The 24,262-nt window shown below is 40.0% G+C and overlaps 2 protein-coding genes across 2 annotated transcripts; both read left to right on the top strand.

The window, feature by feature from the left end:
* The first annotated feature begins 2 nt into the window (after positions 1-2).
* On the top strand, positions 3-20,857 carry LOC124133057 (nuclear-interacting partner of ALK-like). Its single transcript, XM_046497268.2, has 9 exons — positions 3-105; positions 3,694-3,835; positions 6,680-6,830; positions 9,963-10,046; positions 10,741-10,868; positions 12,121-12,227; positions 15,602-15,728; positions 16,763-17,131; positions 18,599-20,857. Exons 1-9 carry the CDS (start codon positions 11-13, stop codon positions 18,677-18,679), a joined length of 1,284 nt encoding a protein of 427 aa, XP_046353224.2. The 5' UTR covers positions 3-10; the 3' UTR covers positions 18,680-20,857.
* Positions 167-3,041, top strand: LOC124139652 (MFS-type transporter clz9-like). Its single transcript, XM_046506913.2, has 2 exons — positions 167-586; positions 922-3,041. The coding sequence occupies exons 1-2, from the start codon at positions 563-565 to the stop codon at positions 2,710-2,712; spliced, it is 1,815 nt and encodes a 604-aa protein (XP_046362869.2). The 5' UTR covers positions 167-562; the 3' UTR covers positions 2,713-3,041.
* Positions 20,858-24,262: the final 3,405 nt, after the last annotated feature.

Genomic DNA, 24,262 nt, shown 5'->3' with positions numbered 1-24,262 from the left:
CATAAACATCATGGCTGCCAATGCATGTCCTGTAACGCCGGAGCGGGTTCGAAAAATTCTTTCATCGTTTTTGAGCGATGGAACGAAAAAAGGAAACGACAATGAGTACGTGATGTGAGACGTTTATGGTATTCTGGTCAACTGTAATGATGCAGGTTCTCAAAAAATGTCGAATAATTTTTATCACAAGACACAACATCTGTCACCTGTGATGTTGGGACTTAATGTTTTATTTCAGTGCAGGGCACGAGGGTACTTTTTCGCATTCCAATTAGCGCCGCAGTTGTAGAGGAGGATCGAACTGGCGCTGTCAGCTTGAAGCTATAGCTAGGGCTATACCGATTAGCTAACACGAACGTGGTGTGTAAAATGTAAACATAAATGTGTCCATGCAGAACATTTGTTCTGGTGGAAGCTATATATCCTTCCGTAACATAAGTTCGATCATAACATAAGTTCGATCAGCCATTTTCATCACTTACTCTCGCGTTGTTGTACGAGATTTTGCGGTACCTGGAGCTTTCATCGAGAGGGGCAGCCTTTCGCTTCGACTGGACTAAATATGCTTCGTGTGAAAATGCACAACGTAAGTTTAATCCAAATTATTATAAAAAAATGTACTTTTAACCAAGGATTCCTTAACTCACTTTTTCCACAAACAAAACATCTTAATATTAAAGAAATGAGCCATCGTAAATGTCAGAGAAAACGTCGTCTGCTTTGTTTACTATCTGGTCAATGGAAGTCACATGACACAATAGGTCACGCCCTCGCCAGATTAAAAATATATGGAAGCTTCACTGGGCCATATCTTATTTCGATTTCCACGTAATTTAAAGCTTTTTGGTCGACGTGAACTTTTTATATTAGGGGTTTTAAAGTGTATGCAAGTTATTTCAAAGAATGAATTTAATATTTTAGGCCATCTTCGATGGAGAACCAACAGGGAGGGGCCAGTACCGTCAATATATGTCAAACGCACTAGACAAGGCATATGAAGCTGTTATTGATGGGATGGCTATAAGGAGAGCTTCTGAGAAATTTTGTGTACCGTTTTCAACTTTACATGATCGGATTAGCGGGAAAGTGTCAGTTGACTGTGTCACAACTGGAAGGGAGCCTCTTCTTTCACTTGAGGAAGAAAAGTTATTAGTTGACCACATCGACGTCATGGCTAACTTTGGATATGGTTACTCCAGGGCAGAGGTTACCGCTATTGCCACTGATCTTGCGATCCATCTTGGAAAAAGAAGTAAAGATGATCCACCTCTTTCTATGCAGTGGTTTTACGGTTTTGTTAAGAGATGGCCTGATCTTCGTGTTAAGAAGCCCCGATCTTTAGATCTTCAAAGAGCCAAGGCAACATCCGAGGAAACCATTACCCATTACTTTGATGAACTCGGCAGCATTTTGAAGAAATATAGGTTGGAGGACAGTCCACAGAGAATCTATAATGTAGATGAAAAGGGACTTGTAGAAAATCACGTTCCACCTTCCATAGTTTCAAGTCAACAAGTGCCAACAGCTGTTGTAGCACCGAGGTCAAGCACGACAACTGTCATCGGATGTGGTAATGCGTCAGGAAATGCTATTCCCCCGTTTTTCGTCTTTAAGGGACAAAGAATGCGAGAGGAGCTTTTGTCAGGTTGTACACCAGGATCGACTGGAACTGTTACGGAGACTGGATGGTCAAACACGGAAGTTTTCCAGCATTATCTACAATCTCATTTCAAGAAACACGCTGTCGCCGCTTCTGAAGAGTTTCCGTTGTTGGTCTTGTACGACGGTCACAAGTCCCATATTTCCATTCCACTTATTACCTGGGCGCGTGAAAATAATATTGTTCTATTTGTGCTTCCAGCTCATACTTCACATGTTTTACAGCCGATGGATGTTGGTTGTTTTGGACCCTTTTCTAAGGTTTACAACAACCTTCGTCACAAGTCCATGCGTGAGAATGCTTCATCATCAATTGACAAACACTCGATTTGTGAATTAGCATGCAAGGCCTATAATCTCTCACTCACTACTTCTAATCTACAGTCTTCTTTCCGAAAATGTGGAATCTATCCATTCGACAAGTCAACTACTACCAAAATCAACTTTGCCCCGTCTACAGTCTTTAAACAAGCTTCAAAGTCGAATGGCGAAAACGATGACGGCGATCAAACTAGTTCCTTGACAGATGTTACAACTTTCTTTCAAGACAAAGAAGATGTTTTAAGCAAGAAGGCAGTGCCTACCAAGAAAAGAAACGTTCTCAGTGCCGTTGTTGGTGGTAAGCCGATAACAGAGTCTTCAATTCTGGATAAAATAGTTTCACATCAGGCTAAGACATATGTGCCAAAGAGGAAATCTCAACCACCTAAAACCTCCAAACCAATTTCGAAGAAGAAGAAATGCACCCAGGCATCGCCCCGACCGTCAACAAGCAAAGCGGCAAATAATTCTCCTGTATCTATCAACGATAGCGATCTTTTGGATTGGTCTTCTGACAGCGACAGAGAGGCAGATAATGAAGTGTGTTGTGTTTGCAGCAAACGTGAGCCACAGGCAATTGGCAACTGTTATTCAGAACTTTACACTAGCTGGGCTCAATGCACTCATCCAACCTGTCAGCATTGGGTACACCTTCGTTATTGCACTTCAGTGCGTGTAGTCAGAAGAAACTCAGAATTCTGGTGCCCTTGTCATAACGAAAAAGAAGAATAATATCCAGACTGTATCTTGTGTAAATATGTTAATTTTCATGTTTTCTTCAAATTTTAACATTTGTGTGGGATTTTCTCTAAACATTACAAGAAAAACGATAAATCCGACAACGTGGCATTGTGTGATGTACTGTGACACGGATAGGACTCCATACATTCCACTGTATGCGGGAGAGCGAGCCAACCAATCAGGTGACCGAACTTATGTGACGTTGTTTCTAGGTCATGTTTGTTTACTTCAAACATGGCGGGCGAAGTAGCGATCGATCTGACAGTGGATTTCACTGGAACTTTGCCAATATGGACGCTAATAAACAGTAATTAAGGTGAGCTTTCGTTTTCTTTATGTTTGCTTTGTTTCCCGCTAGTACGGCGCGGGATTGCTTATGTGATCGAACTTATGTTACGCAAGGATATTACCAGGAGTTTTCTTCCTATAGAATATATACCCAGGAACAAAATTCAACTGGTACAAAACTCCTGGTATATCGCTTCCAACAAAACAAATGTTCAGTTGGAACATATTTATGCTCACAACAACACATCACTTCAATTCTTGTTCAAGTTCCTACTGGCCACAGACCCGTTGCTATTGTTTTTTGTAAATTCTGTGTTTTTGAAACTGTGAGCAAATGAACTTTTTTCTGTCCCTGGAAATAAATTGGTTTCATTTCTGTTATAATGTGACAAGATAAAATGTTTTATGTGACGGATAAAACAGTGACTGATTGGCTCTGAGTCTGTTAATGTGTCTGAGTGGGGTATATATGTTAAACTGCGGCATGGGATCTCAGTGGACTCAGTGGAGTCAACCAGCACCAGGTACATTTTGACAAGGTCTTGTTCCCCTAAGGAAGAAATAACTTTTATCAATTTTGTATGAACATAAACATCATGTACTTTTATCGACATACATCATGTGCTGGAATGATGTACATGGGGGACATTTTTACTCTATTGTAACTTCGCTTTTGTCCTTTAGAAGCAGGTCAGAAACTACGGCTACTGCATCTGGAACAATACCAAAGCCCAACAAGGAAAATAAGGTCACAGAGAAGAAGCAAGATAGTAGTCCTAATTTGAGAAGCAGGGATGCCTTCTTTGCCAGAGTAGCCACATTTTCTGTATCCTTTGAAGTAAGGCCAGACCAATGGGTTTTCTTGTTTTACTGATCCACCACAACTCTTTTTCATAGATTTGACAAAAAATAATGGCTGAAAAATTATTATTTTACTTTTTAATAATTGCCATCAACTCCAAAATATCAATCAATTTCTCAATTCAAGGGAAGCAGCTCTTCCGCTCTTGTCATTTGCCATTATCAGTAGTGTAAATATTTTCATTTGAAGACTGCTGCGTCTCTGCCTATGAAACAATCTGATCAAGTCGCTTCTTGCTTGTCTTATGGACATTTGTGCATAACTGAAGATGGCGCCTAGTCAAGGAGGGTTGTAGTTTGTGAATTTGTTATTGTTGGCATTTCTCATTGGCTTTCGCACATTGACAACAAAGTGCCTGAGCTGCAAGTTTGCCTAATTAAGTAGTGATACACATAAGGAAGAGAATTTATAGATTACAATTTCTTTATTATGAGGAACACAATGTTTCAGAGTATATACTTACTCCTTCATCAGGTGAATAAATGCTGCCATATAGCTGGAATATTGCTGTGTGCAGCATTAAACAACACATACACATGCACTCATTCACACATACACAAACAAAAATCAGGAACATTGTGCATCCATTTTATGATGGATAGTTTATAATTTCATCATTTCATTGCAATAAATTAAATTAATAAACATGATAAAGTCACAATGGTTTGTTGTTGATAGAAATATATTTTGAGACGTCCAACTGTATATGGACATGGTGTAGGTAACGGTTCTATTTTATTACATATGTATGTACATGCCTCAAAGTTGCGACTAAAACGGTAGCGAATGCGACCTAAATTTCAGTTTGTCTACTGTCTAAAATTCAGAAAATGACTACCTAGAAAAATATCTTGTGGCGACTAAATTCTATTGCTAAACACCTGTAGACACAAAAATAAATAACGGCTGATATTGGAAAACACGTCTGCTAATAATTGTACTCGCAAATAATTCCTTCTAAAGTCGACAGTGAACCAAAATACATAAAAATTAATGTAAGTACTTTATTTTAGTTAACAATGCTCATTGAATAAGCGAGGACATTTCCATTAAGATACAATTTCAAGACTAGTGCTGTCACTTGTAAATATTATAATAGTTATTTGATAAAGATCAATATTGGCTTGACTTCTTGATTTTACCACTGGCTACCTGAAAAAAAATACTTGTAGCCATATGGCTACTTGGTGAAAATTTAAACTTTGAGGCCTGATGAAGGACTCAGATCTATGGCGGATTCTCAGATCTATGGCAGATTCCTCAAATAGTGTGGATATTGGTGTATACTCAGATCTATGGCAGATTATCATATAATATTAATAATTGGTAATTTCTACAGCGCTAAATGTTGTATAGATTCATATACAGTAGAACACGGATATAACAAACACGGATATAGCGAACAAACGGATACAACGAACTGTTAAAAAATCCCCGATTTATCTCCTATATAATATCATATAAAATTTACGTATATAACGAACTCTCTATAGCGAACTAACGGATACAGCGAACTGATACCTGATCACCGACAAGCCCATTTATCACTTATTAGCGACGTGTATAGCGAACTGAGAAATCTCACTCAGTGTCAAGTGTCACTGACAATTGGCTGTATGCAATCAGCGGCGAATCAAAACAATGGCGGCGAATCAATACAATCAGTGGTGACGGATCAACCTTGTTAAATTTGCATTGTGTTAATCTTACCTGTACATGTAATCTTGTCTGTAAAACAAACAGTTTTTGACAGTTTGGCGGATCTGAATGATGCCGTTTCAAGAATGCAGTCAGCGAAACGAGGCCAAAGTAAAATCACAGACTACACATCTCGTATGTAAATCGAAAAATGATAAATATGTTTAAATTTTGTACATGTATTTGATAACAATCTTCAGAAAATGTTATGAATTTAATGTTATTAAATGAATGTTGTAAATTGATATCAGTTGAATGATCACTGCTAATACAAATCAATGCTGCAGTTACGTGTGTATTGTGTTTTGTCTTATCCAAGATGGTGGACGTTTCCGAGCGAAAACGTGTATAACGAACAATGGATATAACGAACTGATTTCTCTGGTCCCTAGTAGTTTGTTATATCCGTGTTCTACTGTATATAGCAGTAGACTTTCAATGATCAAAGTTGTGATTTTTCTGGGTCATTCTTATGGTTTTTCCATTGGCATAGCATCATCGGTGCAGTTATTGCATACCGATACCTTTCTTAAAAACGTTTGCCAAAGTTTTATTGTAGAAATTGTTTTTACTCTGCACCATCCTCACATTTGCCGGAGCTGATAAAATCCTGAATATTTTCACGGTTCCCCACTGCGGGATTACACAAGAAATTTCTTCGTTTTAAATATCATTTGAAACTGATTCGGCGTTAGGGTCTTTCGATACTCCTTTCTTCCTCTGCCGGCATGGATCTGTCATAAGAAACCTCTCATTTTCTGTGGTGTCCAGCGCCATCGTTTCCCACTGATTGCAGTGTCTATCACCAGTATCAGTAATAGACGTTGAACTTACATGACGTCATCACAAGCAAGGTGTTGTGACGTCATCTCAAGCATGATGTCATTTGAGTGATTGTCCATTCATGGAAAAGAGATCATTGCAAACATGACAGCATTTAACAATGAGAATCTGCCATGGATCCTTAGAATACATCACAGATTAGAGTCCAACCATAGATCTGAGTCCTACATATATTTCATGACCATGTTACATGAGTAAATTACACAGAGTGTTCAGGACTAGAATAGCTTATCATGCCCACATAATTTGTCCTTAATCTACAACTAGCCTCTGACCTGGTTTGCTAAACCAGGAGAGTTGTCCCCCTTGGTATGTGCTCAGTATGGCTGGGAGAACACGGAGATGGACATGCTGCGATGTGTCAGCTGTAAGTCCTTCCTGTGTGGGAAGCTGCCTGACAACACCGACCAGGTTGCATGTGAGTATTGTGGATTAAAGCAATTTACCGTATTCGACGTAATAAGCACCCAGGGCGCTCTAAAAATTATAAATAGGGGGCTCTTATTAGAATATTATTTTGGTGAAAAAAACCTGAAATGTTTATATACGACAGATATATTTTTCCAGAATTTAATTGCGCATAATTGAGGCATATATTACACACGAGTGCGTATTATACACGAATAAATAGGTCTTGTGTACATTGATCAATCGGAAGGGGTGCTAATTGGGATTGTTCACTAGCCAATATATTAGCAAATATTGCCGTGGGCACTTATTACGTCGAATACGGTAATCCACTTTAAACTTACACAAACTAAAGTGAGCTGTATCATAGCTTGTCCTTCATTTGATTATTTAGTGCATTAATATCTTTTGTCTGAATCTGTAACCATGGTAACCATGGTAACTGCAACTTTTGCATTTATCTTCAAATCAATGATGACAACAAATTATTCAGATCTCAGTTTTAGGCCTTTAGTTTCAGTCAAGATTAAAAGAAGAAAATTTCACAGTTTGTGAACAAGCACAACCTTTAACACCTAATATGCATCTTCAATGTTCAGTTTTATCGTTACAGTCTTGGAAATGGTATATGCTTGGTAGCCAAGTGGTTTTAGCTTTGCCTTATCATACAGGAGACCCAGGTTTTATTCCCCACATGGTGTCATGTCTATTCTTGGTTATGACCGCAGTGCTGCTAATAACTGCGTAGAACCTTATACTCACTCACTTATTCAGGTGCACCACGATTCGCTGTGCAGAGTTGCATCCCTTGGGCACACCAGAAACCTATGATTGTGGGTTCGAATCCCAGTTTGCCCTGATTATGTTTCTAGGTTTGTCAGCACCATACCCATGCTTGTTGGTTTCACCGAAGTGGTAAACGTCAGAGACCTGCATCACTTAGGGCTTTCCTCCCACATTAAGCTGACACGCCGTGATATAACTGGAATACTGTTAAAAGCGGCGTTAAAAACTCAACTCACTCACTCACTATTCAGGTGCAACAAGACGGAAGGCCGAAAGCAATATGTATCTGGCTATGCTGATATATAACGAAATGTTTATAAGAATTAAACAATAAAAATTAAATAACTTAATCTTTATGATCGCAATCTTCTCATATCTGTCCCACATTTATGCCCATACACAATGTTTAGCTTGTGTGTAAAGTGCCCTATGTTTAAAGCCTTGTGATTGGCAGTTGAGTGAACACGAACCACTAAAAAGACAGATGTAAAGTTGACGGCTGGTGAACGTTTATTAAGAGCACATAGCCTGTGTAGCAATAGAGTGTTATTCTTTGTTAAGTGAGTCAAAATTATGTATATTTGTCATGTATCGGGTAATGTATCCAAGGCAACGTATCACGGTGCATTGATGAGGTGAGGTGAGGTGAAATTGGGTTTAACGTCGCGTCCAAGATGATTGCACTTATATAGCGACGTGCATGCACGTGTGTTTGAATGTGGCTGCTTGTACTAGTCCGGACTGATGCCGATTTATAGTGCTAGCTCACTGAGATACCATGCAGTTTAACATGAATACCCAACTCAGACACAGTATACTGACTCCGAGCCGACCAGTCCTTGTTTTAGCCCCTTAATGTCGAGCGCCAGACAGGGTAACAACAAGTACCATCTTTTAACTTCTTTTGATATGACGCGGCCGGGGATCGAACCCCCACGGTGCATTGGAGTTTCATTATATGGTTTCACCTTATTGCATCAGTCCCATGCTTGCTGTAAGAGGCAACTGTGCTTGTTGTAAGAGGCAACTGTGCTTGCTGTAAGAGGCAACTGTGCTTGCTGTAAGAGGCAACTGTGCTTGTTGTAAGAGGCAACTGTGCTTGCTGTAAGAGGCAGCTGTGCTTGCTGTAAGAGGCAACTGTGCTTGCTGTAAGAGGCAACTGTGCTTGTTGTAAGAGGTTGCTAACGGATTCAAGTGTTCGGACTCGCTGTTTTGGTTTATGCATGTCATCATATCCTATTTGCATGGATCGATGCTCATAATATCAATCACTGGATTGCCTGGTCCAGACTCGATTATTTACAGACCGCCATCATATAGCTGTAATTTTGCTGAGTGAGGCGTTAAACAACAAACAACAACAAACAGTCCATTTTCATGTGACTTTATCCTACATATCATTAAAATGATTGTCAAAATAGTGTTCTCTTCTACATGGCAGGAGAACTGGGGTGGCCAAGTGGGTAAGCCATTGCCTCATGAGAAGACCTGGGTTTGAGTTTCTCATGGGACATATAAATACACAGTCGAACCATACTCACTTTGACACATTACCTTTTCATATGATTCTATCAGTGATAGAAACTAAAGTTTTAGACAACTAGTCTTGTGATGACAACATATAGCAACCCCCTAAAATAGTAAATGTCTACTAGTCTTTATGACACCTTAACTATTGGGCAGTTTGGCATGGACTATAGGACTAGTGCCAATTTCTTGCGCTGGACTCTATCATTATAACTAATTATAAACCTACTGGCTGTTTGTGTAACTCGATATGGAATTTTTGAAATTGTGGTAACACCTCGTAGGAGGTATTACAACGATTGTAACACCTCTTAGGAGGTATTACATTGATTGTAACACCTCGCAGGAGGTATTACAACGATTGTAACACCTCGCAGGAGGGCTTACAATCATTGTAAACCCTTGATAGAACAAAAACTACGAACAGCCTACAAGACGCACGTGCAGATTTCGTGCCATTGCGAGATGCACGTGCAGATTTCGCACCGTTGCGAAATCCACGTGCTGAGGTCACCGGTTTCATTGAACAGAGTTCACGACTGCAGGCGATATTTCATCTCCAATACAGGTTATACATTTGAGAGTTTTTATTACAGTTATTTGATTAAAAATGTTGTCTATGCGATGAGTTGGTTTATAAGTTGAACAAACCATTTCTCCTCAAGATTACCAGCTATTGTAAACCCTGACATTCGGTGACAATCCTCGGGGGCCTACGGCCTACGGCCCCCTCGGTATGACACCTCATGTCAGGGTTTACAATCGCTGGTAATCCCTCGTAGAAATGGTTTCTCCTATACATAGTCATGTCATGATGCCTGTGTTCCAGATAAGGAAGCCTGGGTGAAGCTGAAGAAGTCTGTCTGTGCCAGTCATGAGAAGATCTGTTCCTGGTCAACCAACCCTGCTCCAGGTGATCTGTCGGACTACTGGTCATACACACACTGCTAGGGGTGGTGGGGTAGCCTAGTGGTTAAAGCATTTACACGTCACACCGAAGGCCTAGGTTCACATGGGTACAATATGTGAAGCCCATTTCTGGTGCCCCCCCACCAGAATATTGTTGGAATATTTTCTAAAAGCGGTGTAAAACCATACTCACTCATTATATTCTTTGTATTATCATGGAGGAAAAGTATGCATTTATTAGAACATAAGGACTAACTAACTTTGATGTTTTATACTTATCATGCTTACAGATAAAATAAATTATTTTACTCCTTGTACAAATAGTTGTGTTTAGAGTGCCAATTGTGGTCTTTCAGACTTTTGCTTGCAGGTTACCATGGAAACTATGTGAGTTGATTGGCTTGATCATACAGGTCTATTGCCATGTTTCAGACTGGTACATGCAGGTTGCCATGGTAACTGTGATGATGTATGCCTGTGTTTAAGACTGGTACATGCAGGTGGCCATGGTAACTGTGATGTTGTATGTGTGTGTGTTTCAGACTGGTATGTGCAGGTTGCCATGGTAACTGATGCTGTATGTGTGTGTTTCAGACTGATACGTGCAGGTTGCCATGGTAACTGATGCTGTATGTCTATGTTTCTGACTGGTACATGCAGGTTGCCATGGTAACTGTGATGCTGTATGTGTGTTTCAGACTGGTACATGCATGTTCCCCACTTTGACCCGGAGGAGGTGAGGCGTGACTTCCAGACCCGGTACAAGGGGCTGAAGGAGGCCAGGGAAACATTACCAGACATCAACTACGACAGTCTGGCCAAGTTTGTAAGTTGTACACACATGATTTGCATATTTGGGTGAAATACACAAATCACTTCACCATTACCGAATTGATTTCAAGTTGCCTGCATACAAATATGCTTGTAAAAAACAACATGTAATAGCTTGTTATGACTGTATGCCTGTGTTGTTTTTCTGATCTTTTGTTAATGATTGAATTCTGGCATAACATGTACATGAACTTTAATGTAGTGAACTGTGCACAAAAGCACTACATCCTGTTTATTATTCCGCGCCCAACGAAGTTGGTGGGGGATATAGAAACGGGCTCCGCCCGTCAGTCCGTCCGTCCGTCCGTCCGTCACGTTTCATTTCCGGAGCATAACTCATAAACCGTTCAATATTTTTTCATCAAACGTTGCAGGTCTGTCAGGTACATGCTGAACTGGTGCCTTTTGCTATTGAGAAATTTTTGAAATTTTTATTTTTTACGTTTCCATGGCAACAAGATGGACTTAGGTTCCAAACTCATCTTTTTTTTACAATTTTCATGACAAGTTCCACCTCGGTTAAAAAAGGTTAGGGTTTGTTTAGATTTAATTATGTCATAAATTCTGCAACAGGGGCGGGGGATATAATGGAGACATGTATTTTTCTGTTGTGAGCTGGGAAAAACTTGAACAGATGCAAATTAGAAATCACCTGAAATAGAAGTTTGAACAGAATCATTTTAGCAAAAGAGTTAACTCCTTGGTTTAACAATACCCAATAGACTGGACCCAAGGGACAAATTGAACACCCAAAGAAAACCATCAATACCCAATGTGAGTGATGACGTGAATAGACACTCAGGGATCAAAGGGATCTTAGTGCTAAGGCTATCGTAAGCCTGTGTTAAAGTATGGGAGTTACGATCATCTTTACACTAAAATCGCTTTGTGCAAGTGGGCCCTGGATTCATGTGCATAGTGCATGACACAATAGTTAACCACGTTCTTCAGATCTTGAAAAACAGTCAGTACGGCAGCATTATTGGTTTTCGGTAGGGAAAACTGACGGGGAGTGTGTATCAGTTCCAAGTGAATTTTCCAGATATACGGTCATAATTAATATACTCAAAAACATCCCAAAGTCTGAAACCACACAAAGTTATCTTCCAATTAGAAGCAGTATTTTCATCAAATATTTCTTTACTTGAGTTGCCTGACGGAAAAGGTCCAGATGTGTAGATACCGAACAACGGCAACATTACCGATAGTTAGGTCTCGTAATTGTAAGACTGAGTTGAATGTTGCAGGGTTTTGACACATATCACTGTGGGCGACTGACCTTCTCCTTGGATAAGTCGAGTGAAGAGGGGACGAAGGTGGCCGCAGCGCTCGCAGTCACTGGCTGGGCCATTAGGTGAGAAACTGGAGACAGTTATGTTATTTCATAGGCATCATGCATTCTTATGACCCAGGCCACTGCAAGATGGTTATGTTTTCTTTGGACCAGTAGGGATTCTGTGTTAGAATCGGTCCCCAGCAACCTATGCTTGTCAGAAGAGGCCAGTGATCAGGTGGCTGGGCTATGTGGCGTGGATCGTTGCTCGTAATATCAATCACTGGATTGTCTGATCCAGATTTGATTTTTACAGGTCACCATCATATAGCTGGAATATTGCTGAGTGAGGCTTTAAACAACAAACAGTCAACCATCAATCTTTGGCTTTGCCTGCTACTTCCAGGGTTTCTCAGTAGGACCAGATTGCTATAATAACCTCACGAACAACTGCTAAAAATTGACTTCTCGGGAAAGAGTTAAAATTACCTCTCTGGTGAGCATCTTAATGTTCATTAGGAAAATAAAATGCCCAATCTCACATGCATCCAGAGCAGTAGGTGCTTGTTGTAAGGGGATCAGTTGGTGTGTGACTTGATGATGGTTTGTCATTGTTCCCAGATGCTGTAAATCACTGAACATGCTGTCAGGCAGCTGTTTGCCTGGTCAAGACATAATCTTAATGACTACATTTAGCTGGAATATTGCTGACTGCAGCCCAGTTGTCATTACCATTCAGGTGATGAAATATATTGAATTGCCAAGGACCCGTGGTTAGTCACATCCATGGTTACACTACAAGTCACTAATGTTCGCATTTTCTTTTACTATGAACGCATTCCTTCTGACTTATATACGAGTATGTATGTTTGAATAAAGTAAAGGCTTTAGTCAACTCCAGTGTATGCATGACCAGATCATTTATAGTGTACCTAAATACTTTTTTTGCAAGTAGCCCTGGTCAAACGGTTCCAAATCTGTCATTTTGTACCCATCTCTTCAGACCTACAGCGGGTACCCTTTTTTAAGGGGGTAAGTGGGGATGGGTACCCGGGTAGTAAATATATACTCGTCCCAGCCCTAGATATTATACATCCTTGATTTCAATAAAATTATCGGTGAAACGTCAATATTGATAGATCGAGAAGGGAGCTAACTCTGCTTCCCTAATTGAAAGTGCAAGGTGGCCCCACATTCGAACTGAAGGCATTTCTTCTTTATGAAAAATATGAACTACGTCCAAAAACGTGTCTTATGATCTACTATTTTGTTAACATAAAGTAATTTTCTTGACTTTTAATTGGATTTGAAGGTAGAAATGTGTAGAAACTACAGCAGAACTCAAAACATCACAAAACTTAATCTTTGGCTCATAAATGTTCATGAGTGGTTGTCTTTTATAAACGTTTTAGGTCATCAAGCATGGACTTGTCTCATGTCCGAGTTCCATCCAAATTTATACATAAATTTCCTGTTCATATGGCGAACGACTATTATGAATAGATTGTTGTGTTGTGTTGGTAATGTCTCTTGAAGTTTAATTTGAAGTAAGTTTCTTGCTTTGTAACTATTTTCGGAAAATTGTGTTATCGAATGAGTGATCAGCTGGTGACCCTGTTCAAACTTCATTCTATTGTGGAGGTCATGACACTTAATAATTTGCAGACATTTTGCATGAATATAGCAAAACAAGAATAATATCTGTAGTTCTATATCCATGCAATAAGACAACAAATGTGGGCCCACTAAACCAATCGAATGAAGCTTCATGTTTTACAAATGTGGGCCCACCTTTTCGTAAACTATATGTGGCGGAAGAAAGTGGGCCCTAGTTTAGACAATGGTTATCAGTTAGCCAACCTGATGAAGCTTCAGGATTAATAAATGTGGTCCCTCCTGCTGCAATCAGTATGACGGAAATAGGTTGGCCTTCATTTAGAAATGAATTATCAGCTCTAATCATGCTAATGAAGCTTTGTAGTTTCCAAATGTTGGCCCAGTTGTTTACATCACAATATATGACAGGGGGAAAACTGGGCCCAGTTGTTTACATCACAATGTATGACAGGGGGAAAACTGGGCCCAGTTGCTTACATCACAATATATGACAGGGGGGGAAACTGGGCCGTGTTGTTTACATCACAATGTATGACAGGGGGGAAACTGGGCCCAGTTGTTTACATCACAATATATGACAGGGGGGGAAACTGAGCCCAGTTGTTTACATCACAATGTATGACAGGGGGAAAAACTGGGCCCAGTTGTTTACATCACAATGTATGACAGGGGGGAAAACTGGGCCCAGTTGCTTACATCACAATATATGACAGGGGGAAAACTGGGCCCAGTTGTTTACATCACAATATATGACAGGGGGGAAAACTGGGCCGCGTTGTATTTTCATCACAATGTATGACGGGGGAAACTGGGCCCATTTGTTTACATCACAATGTATAACAGGGGGGGAAACTGGGCCCAGTTGTTTACATCACAATGTATGACAGGGGGGGAAACTGGGCCCAGTTGTTTACATCACAATGTATGACAGGGGGAAAAACTGGGCCCAGTTGTTTACATCACAATGTATGACTGGGGGAAAAAATGGGCCCAGTTGCTTACATCACAATGTATGACAGGGGGAAAACTGGGCCCAGTTGTTTACATCACAATGTATGACAGGGGGGAAACTGGGCCCAGTTGTTTACATCACAATATATGACAGGGGGATAAACTGGGCCAACATTTTAGTAGTTGATTATCAGCACTAAACAACTTAAGAGGATGTGCATAACACACTCAACATACTACACCTATTCAGTATCTAAATGTGGGCCTACCTGCAGCCATCTCTATTCAGAATAATGAAGTTGTTTTCGGCGTGACGAGCGAACGCTTTAACCACTAGGCTACCCGACCGCCACTCAGAAAAATGAAGTTGTTCCACATTTAGAAAACTAATATTCACAAAGTTTTAATTTCATTGGCAAGAACCGTTATTAATTTGCTGCAATTTTTTGTAAAAAGTGTGGGAAAACCTAAGGTAGTCCAAAGACGTATATACAATATATGTACGTCCGTGGGTAGTCTAAACATGCTATCGTATGCCTAACTGGACCAGCCTAGTACACCAGAATAAACTCTACATGATAGAGAACATATTGGTTATCCAAGGATATGTCAAAAAGATAAGCAGAGGATGCTGTCTGGTTCTTGACCTGGGGAGCAAATTCACAGACATATCTTCTTCACATCACTTCCGGTCACGTGGGGTAGCTGTTAGGGTGCAAGCCGCACAATTTGGTAAGTACAACGTTTTCTGTAGCCAGGAACTATCACAGCTCCGTCTCCTAGGTCAGGAAAATAAGAGTGGTAATGCAGGATAAGTACAAAAGTATTATAAAAGTAAAAAATATTTAGATTTTACTAAAATTTGATCAAATTATATGTCATTTCAGTAATAACGATACCCTGGTGTGTGAGTATTGTCAAAGGCATGCAGGGCTGTGGAATTTCAAGGTGAAGATCAACAATGGCACTGACCAAAATGGAGACTCCGATCCTCCCCTGAAGAAACAGAAATTGGTTTGTAAATCAAAGTAGTACATTGTGAAAACGTTTTTCCCCTGATAGTGATACTCTTTGATTAGAAAAAGGATTGCACAAAGTACCTTTTCCTAAACACAAACATTTTTCATTGTAAAAGATGTACTGGTACATAGAGAATTTGCATACTTGATAAGAACTTCACAAAGTTACCTTTCTGTTCTTTCACATCTTTCCTTAGCAAGGGAGTTAACTGACTATGAAAGTCCAGTTTCCACCCTTACCAAACTAGGCTGGAAAATTGAGTTATATTTTGACTGGACTAATGAGTTAATGCATAGTTCAACCAAAACATTGACATCCTCTTCGAAAACTGCCATGCAGATATCGGTCAGTTGCAGGATTTGCAAAACATGTGTACCACCAACTCGGCATCAACAAATATTTTCCAAATCTTTTCATGTTTTTAATCAAGGTGCTCACTTGATTTGATGCACTTTGCAAAGTAAGACGTGTTTTATTACAAAGTAGATTTTGATTATCAATCAGATCGTCTTGACTGGGCACCACCATCTTGTTTGAAGCAAATATAAGTGATAGAAGTGATAGAATCTGATTGGTCAATAGGAGGGACAAAGAACTCGTAACTGGTGGCGCTACAATCGGGCCTTGAAATTTCATTCTGGTTCGGCAAGGGTGGAAACTTTAAAGTCAGTTAACTCCCTTGCATCAGGAAGATGGTTCTTTCAATGCATTGTCATTTTTATAATATGAGGATGATAAAATCAGTAAACTAAAGTAATTTGCCTGAATCATTGATCTTTAAGTTCTTTATCACTGGTAGATCCAATGTTTTCATGATTATTGTTATCACAATGGTTCTGAACTTTGATGTTATCATTGTGTTGAAGGCTGACTTGAATAAAAGCTTATTATGAATAGACAATGCACAAAGTGGTCAAATGTAACAAATGATATATGTGGCATAACACAATCCAAAAAAGTTCTAGAATTTGTACTTTAATATGAAAGTGTTATCCCAAATATAACAACATGTCTTCTTTGGTCTACAGGAAAAGAAAGACAGTTTTGATCCCTCTGATGAACATCGCACATTCTGCCCGTGGATCACCTTGCATGAACAGGACGACAATTCTCAATCCTTAGCAGGCAACACCACTTCACAGACGAGCCCAAGTCTGTTTCGAAACAACTCACAGCCTAACACTAAGCAGAGTCCCGGGCCAAAGTCACAGAATACACATAGTCCGGGGCTCAACTCTTCTCAGTGTTCTGACACAAGTGATGATAGCTGTGTATCCCCAGGCCCCCCGCAGAGGAAGGAGGGTATGAAAATCCCAGGATGGGTTCAGAATCTCAACATCATTGCTCCTTGCCTCCTGTCCAATGATAGAGAAAGCTTGTCCAAAACAATCAGAAAGGTGAGATTCCATACTTGGCTCTTTGAAACCCAGAGGGGATTCTGAGTTAGAATTGGTCTCCATGAACCTATCCATGTCTCACAAGGCAACTTAATGGATTGGGTGCTCAGACTCGATGACTTGGTGGATGTGTGTCACTGACCCCTTTGGCGTGGATCATTACTCATCATAATATCAGTGACTGGATTATCTGGTCCAGACTGGATTATTTACAGGTTGCCGTCATATGGTTGAAATATTGCTGTGTGTGGCAAAAAGCCTGAAAAAAACAGAACTCACTGATTTACTGGGATTCAGCTGAAGAGATTTTCAGATGTCGCCATGGTAACCGTATCTCTGCTGTCCCTATACATGATTCTGAAGCTGACTTGTCACTACACAGATGAACCTAGATACAGTTTCCGCAGCCATACAGATATTTTAGATTGTTTACAAGCTGGTATTGATTGTCTTTCTCAAGTTAACAAATGAAAAGAATAGTTTATTATTTAGTCTTTTCAATTATTCAATTTATTTCTTATATGAGATATGAACATTTTGTAAAGCCTCTTTTATAAGGATGTTCTTAAAATGTACAAGCTATAAAAATATTAACCTGTTTTTTAATAATGTTGACTCCCTGAACACTGCCTGACCACAACAATGTCGGGGTAGTCCATTTTTTGAACAGGGTTGTTACATTTGGTATTTTCCACATTTCCTCACATATTTCGTAATGATTATCTGTACCTTTTCTCCCAATACCGATTGTCATATTACACCCACCTTTGAATGTGATCATTTGGCCATAGCATTCATCTGTGTTGCCCAGGTACATCTACGGTGAACAACTCACTAGATACTTTCATCTCAAAAATAATGTCGTCCTCTTTACTATGTCATAAAGTTGCGAGCGCATTTTTGAATCTCAAACAATGAGTTCATGATAGAACAATGTTTTATTTGAAATAAACACTGCTTTGTTCTTCATTGTTCTTTGCGATGTTTCACTCAGATATCTTATTTTGGTATATCATTACATGAACATTTGACAAGAATTAAGTTTGGTAATAAACAACTTGTTATTTTTAGTTGTATCCCAGTGATGTATTATTGCCTATGTTGTGCCTTGTGAACCAAGTACCAATATGCATAGCAAAGAGTAGTCTGTCTCACAGTCCCAGAACCATATTATTTTCCCTTCCATCCGGCCCTTACTGTAATGCTATAGCCCTAAATGAAGCAAGTCTAGATTTTCCACGGGTTCAGGATCTCCATCTCTCTGGGGCTCCTTTTCAATTTAAATGTAGCTGCTTGTTTCTGTCAAATATTTATACTTTCAGAAGCTAAGTGTTAGTCTAAACAAAGAGCATATAGTTTTAGCTTTAGCTGACACAATTTGAGAGAAGGATTAGAATGTACATGAGACAGTTTGTTGTACGTGAGACAGTTTGATAGCACATGAGACATGCTTCTTGTTCGTTTCAGAGTCCTATGGTGGTCGGGCTACGCTCAATTCGCAGGCTGTTCAAAGACTGGGCTACACCAGAGACGAAACAGGCATCTTGAACTTTAACATCCATCATTTGTGTACAGTTGTCTGGACTGTCTGAATTATCCAGTGTATTTAATCTTAATTCTTTTGTGGCAAATACCCTGGACCTACTCATCACCAAAGCTTCATTTAGGAAGAGATGTCACCATCTTAATCCCTCACTAACTTGGGCCAGGGCCCTGTTCCACAAAGAGATCTTAGCGCTAAGACTGCCGTAAGTCAATGTTAAAGTATGGCAGTTACGATCGTCTTGGAGCTACGATCGCTTTGTGGAACGGGACCCTGGACTTCTCTCAATCATGAGCTTGATTTAACCGACCAATCAAATAGCTTCTACTAAACACCTGTTTGGTTAGTTCTACATGCAAACTCTCAGAGGAATCCCTTGAGATTTAATCAAGTAAAACAAACTATTGTCTGGAAAAGATGTTTTCCTGGTTGCTGAAACAGGCGAGGACCCATGGCAGTGATGGGCCCAGGGTATTTATCCTGGAGATTTAATACACTGGATTATTGAGGATGATACAGGGAGGGTTTCAGTATTGCATGTTAACCAGCTTCCAGAGGCAAGGGAGTTAACTGACTCAAGTTTCACCCTTCAGAATTTTGATTGCACAATGCATTGACTCGTTAGTCCAGCCAAATATAACTCCATAATTCCAGCCTAGTTCGACAAGGTCACTTAACTGGAAGATGCATGTTGACATACACATTGAGATACACGTCAGAATCTGATAGTTCATGATTTTCTGTAACAGAATGATTGAGAGGTACAACAGGTACAGTATGGTGGATTCCTCAGGAGCATCATCTGTATCACATACAATCCTTGTAAGTTGATGAGTAACATCAGCACCTGGAGCCAAGTCGGTACATCCCTTGTTGATGAAGTGCCCTCTCTTTTGAGTCAGTCATTCAAATATCATAACTACAGATTGCAGAAACCCTTTCTGGTCTGTTTTGTTTGTTCTCCCCAAACTTGGCAATATTTGACGGCAGTCTGGACCAAACAATCCAGAGTTTGACATGAGCATCGATCTACGCAACTGGGATACAATGACATGCATCAACAAGCCTGACCAACCGATCCCCTTAGTCACCTCTTACGACAAGCATGGGTTGCTGAAGATCAAGTCTGACCCAGATCTTCGGACTTCAAGTTTTGGGCACAGTCTGGATTTGTCTGGTTCCGACTTGATTATTAATAGGCCACCATTATATAACTGGACTATTTCTGAGTGCAGTGTTATGCAACTAACAAACAACAAAATCTTTGATTAACCTTGTGTGATGTTATATCCAGGGGATCTGTTGCTGGGATTTTGGGTGTGGGATAAACATGTTTTCCCCGTGTTTGAGACAGTGAGAGCCAATGTATTGGCTCTGATTTTGTAAATATGTCAACATTGTTTTTTGTTTCAATAATGTGTTCAAAGTATTTTTGCTTCAACTGTTTACGCTGATGAGTCAAGATTCTGTTGTATTTTTTGTTGTTGTGTACATACTTCAGATTGTTTTAAAAAAAATCTACAATAATCATTATCATAATGATATGCATGAACTATCTGAGACATAATGTCTGACAACAGTGCAATAGCTGTTTACACTTTAGACTATTATCACAGTTGTACTGCTTATGAAATACCGGTATAATATAGAGAAAGCTCTCTTTTTGGTAAAAGTATTTTTCATTAGCAAACGTAAATGTTATTATTCATTCTTCAACATTGTGTTTTTTCTTCATCCCATCTGATGTGAATCTGGGCACACTATGAAGTCCATTCTTGGAGACCCGTCATTAAGATGGCTGCAATAGCAGAGGAGCTCAAGTGACATCTCAGAGCAGTACAGTAAACTACCGTTATAACGAACTAGAGGGGACCACTAATTTTAGTTCGTAATAGCCGTAGTTCGTTATAAGCACATACCGCATATATACAACAAATAGTCGGGGCTAAAAAATAAGTTTGTTAATTCAGTCAGTTCGTTAAAACTTTGCAGGAACATTTTCTGTACAATTGTACACATGTTAGGACCTCTATTCAAGCTATTAGACCCAGGTGTATGCTTGGTATAACACTGAACACTGCAAAAACCTGCCATGGTCACATGGTACTGCCTTAGTGCCTCCCTGGCAGTATCAACTTGAGGGATATTTGTAATTTAGACAAGATATGAAATATTTGACTTTATAAAACTTCATCAACTTCATTAAATTAAACTAATTAAAACAGTGAATATATTTGCATATGTTATGCAGATACACAGCTCATTGTGGTCTGTACCTTGTTGACCATGGTTAGTTTTCTCTCCATCTTTGTGTTATTGTTTATTATTACTTGCCCGTGAAGAGATCACCCGTTTAATAAACATTCAGCTTTATTACACATTGTGTAATACCAAAACGCGTGCTTATGTACTCTCGGAACACGTTTCACGAACAAATATTGAAAGCTCTCAACATCCCTTGGCGTATTCAACGACATTGTGTGTGGAGATAATAGATCACTGGGAGGAGCTTATGCACACTCGATGACCCCAGCAACCTTGTTGCTAGGCTGACGTCACATGGCATTGTTTCGCCGATGGATCTTGCAATAAAATTCAACAAATTACGTCATCGGGTATTGTGACGTCATTGTAAACTTTGAGCTGCAAGGCCCCGTTCCACAAGGCGATCGTACTCTAGCGCAACGAGAGTCTTTAGTCTAAGTTAAATTATGTGAGTTGTGATAGCCTTAGCACTACGATAATTTTGTGGGACGAGCGCCTGAATTCTAAAGGTGGACCATTGTATGATATTAAATTCATACGTTTCAACTTTTGACGTGTTTGAAGTATTATTCTGTTAAACTCAATTGGATTATGCCATGGATCGTGTAGGTGTCAGCCTATTTACACTCAACAGTATAATTCTAAAAACATTATAAATGACAAGTTATAAATAAAATACTAAACTCGCTCTCGTGTAAAACCAATTTTATGAAACTCGTGAATAGTTGTGGTATCTGACTCGCTTTCGCTCGTCAGATACCACAACTATTCACTCGTTTCATAAAATTGGTATTACACGGGAGCTCGTTTAGTATTCTATATTTAATGTGCCATGTTCATTACTAGGAGACCAGCTAGGTGAATCTTTTAACATTTGATTGGTGCAATTTATATCTTCAATTTTTTTTCTCACATTTACAACTATGCGGTATACGAACATTAAATGATGTTGTAAAAATATAAATGTTTCTTGTTCTGAATTCTTTCATGATCAGGCCTATATCCTGTATAAGGCCAAGGTTCAAGGCCCCAGGAAAGGCCAAGGTATGTCGTACAGTGGTATAGTGGGATGGACTGTCCCACACAGCCCTGGTATAGTGGGGTGGACTGTCCCACACAGCCCTGGTATAGTGGGGTGGACTGGACTGTCCAACACAGCCCTGGTATAGTGGGGTGGACTGTCCCACAAAGCCCAGGTATAGTGGGGTGGACTGTCCCACACAGCCCTGATATAGTGGGGTGGACTGTCCCACACAGCCCTGGTATAGTGGGGTGGACTGTCCCACACAACCCTGGTATAGTGGGGTGGGCTGTCCCACACAGCCCTGGTATAGTGGGGTGGACTGTCCCACACAGCCCTGGTATAGTGGGGTGGACTGTCCCATATAGCCCTGGTATAGTGGGGTAAACTGTCCCACACAGCCCAGGTATAGTGGGGTGGACTGTCCCACACAGCCCAGGTAAAGTTGGGTTGACTGTCCCACACAGCCCAGGTATAGTGGGGTGGACTGTCCTACACAACCCAGGTGTAGTGGGGTGGACTGTCCCACACAACTCAGGTATGGTGGGGTGGACTGTCCCACACAGCCCAGGTATAATGGGGTGGACTGTCCAACACAACTCAGGTATGGTGGGGTGGACTGTCCCACACAACCCAGGTATAGTGGGGTGGACTTTATCATCCAAAACTGGCTCCCACAGGAGATATTGCTTGGATAAGATCAAGCGATATCTACACTGTAGATATCGCTGCAATGAAATTACATCACAATGCTTTGCAGACCATTGTGACATCACTGGTTACCATGATGTCACAATCAAATGACATCACTAATGGCTCTGCTACTGAAGGTGTACTTTTTACACTGAAGACACTGCTAATTACTGTCTACAAATTGAAAAATTTGGAAGAATGATGTTGGATGATAAATAAAATCTCACCCTCGTGTCTTTTGACATCAAATATTGCAACACTCGTTGATAAAAGTTGCAAAAATCCTCGGCAAGCCTCGGAATTTTTCCACTTTTATCAACTCGTGTTAATATATTTGATATCAAAAGACACTCAGGTGAGATTCTCTATGTCCCACACAGACCTGGTACAGTGGGGTTGACTGTCCCACACAGTCCAGATATAGTGGGGTGGACTGTCACACAAGGCCCAGATATAGTGGCGTGGACTGTCCACCAGAGTTCCAGTCCCATGTTACACTTGGCGATGTCATAAAAAAAATAACAACACAAAATGAAAGTTGCAAATTTATTTACAAAACACATCTTTATAATGCGTAAATATAATAAATGCACATCAGCTGGCCATCTCTTAGATGATGGAAAGCTGCTACCTGTTGTACACATGCTGTACACAGTCACTACTGCCTGCTCCCCTCACTAACACACACACTCACACAGGCCACTGCCAGCTGTACTTGGTTCAAATATCATGTACTTATACATGGCAATGGCAAAACTCAAGTGATAATTTTGATTGATATTCAAAACCAGTTACCATTTCAAGGGTAGAATAGGTTTCATTACTGTCTGGCCATGTGATCAAACTGTATTTTGAGCAATTGCTATCTCCATACCATTCGTGACATGACTATGAAGATTCAAACAAGTGCTTTGAAACCTGGTAACGAAAGAGCTGCGTTCCCATGGGCAGAACCACTCAAAAATGTTAATGCCATCCAAAGATCTTATGGATTTAAATACCATAAAATAATTGACCATGTAACATTGACTTTAATGTTTGTGAAAGTATCAGGGCTTACGCTGTTTAAACTTGCCCGTGGACCATCAAGCCGTGGCAATGGATGTTCCTCACCATGTGTTAATGTGATGTAATACCTAACAGGGTATAAAATCAGATATTTCCTGGAATACAGGCAGTAACAACCTACTAAATTTTCTGCTACGAGATCAACCATGACACAAAATAAGATTTTAACAGAACTGACAAATGAAAATAGGCTGGCTTAGCTTGAGAAATGCTAACATGAATTTTGAATGTTTTCAATATTGGGATAAAACACCTGATTTACATTCAACTTATTTTAATCAATATTGTTTATGTGAATCAGGATTGACTTACAGATTTAAACCTCTTTTATTCCTTCAAAGCAACATTTCGTACCACGAGTTGTTTTACACACGTTTAGCAATATTCTAGCAATATCATGGGGAGACACCAGAAATGGGCTTCACACATTGTACCTAGGTGGGGAATCGAACCCAGACCTTTGCTGTGTCGAGAATATGCGTTAACCACTGGACTACCCCACAGCTCCCATTTCGTACAGGAGTGAGTACCAAGCATGTAG

This window comes from Haliotis rufescens, unplaced genomic scaffold, assembly GCF_023055435.1.
Source record: "Haliotis rufescens isolate VD_foot unplaced genomic scaffold, xgHalRufe1.0.p SCAF_23, whole genome shotgun sequence".
Taxonomy (NCBI): domain Eukaryota; kingdom Metazoa; phylum Mollusca; class Gastropoda; order Lepetellida; family Haliotidae; genus Haliotis; species Haliotis rufescens.
This window is presented reverse-complemented; position numbering and strand designations above follow the sequence as displayed.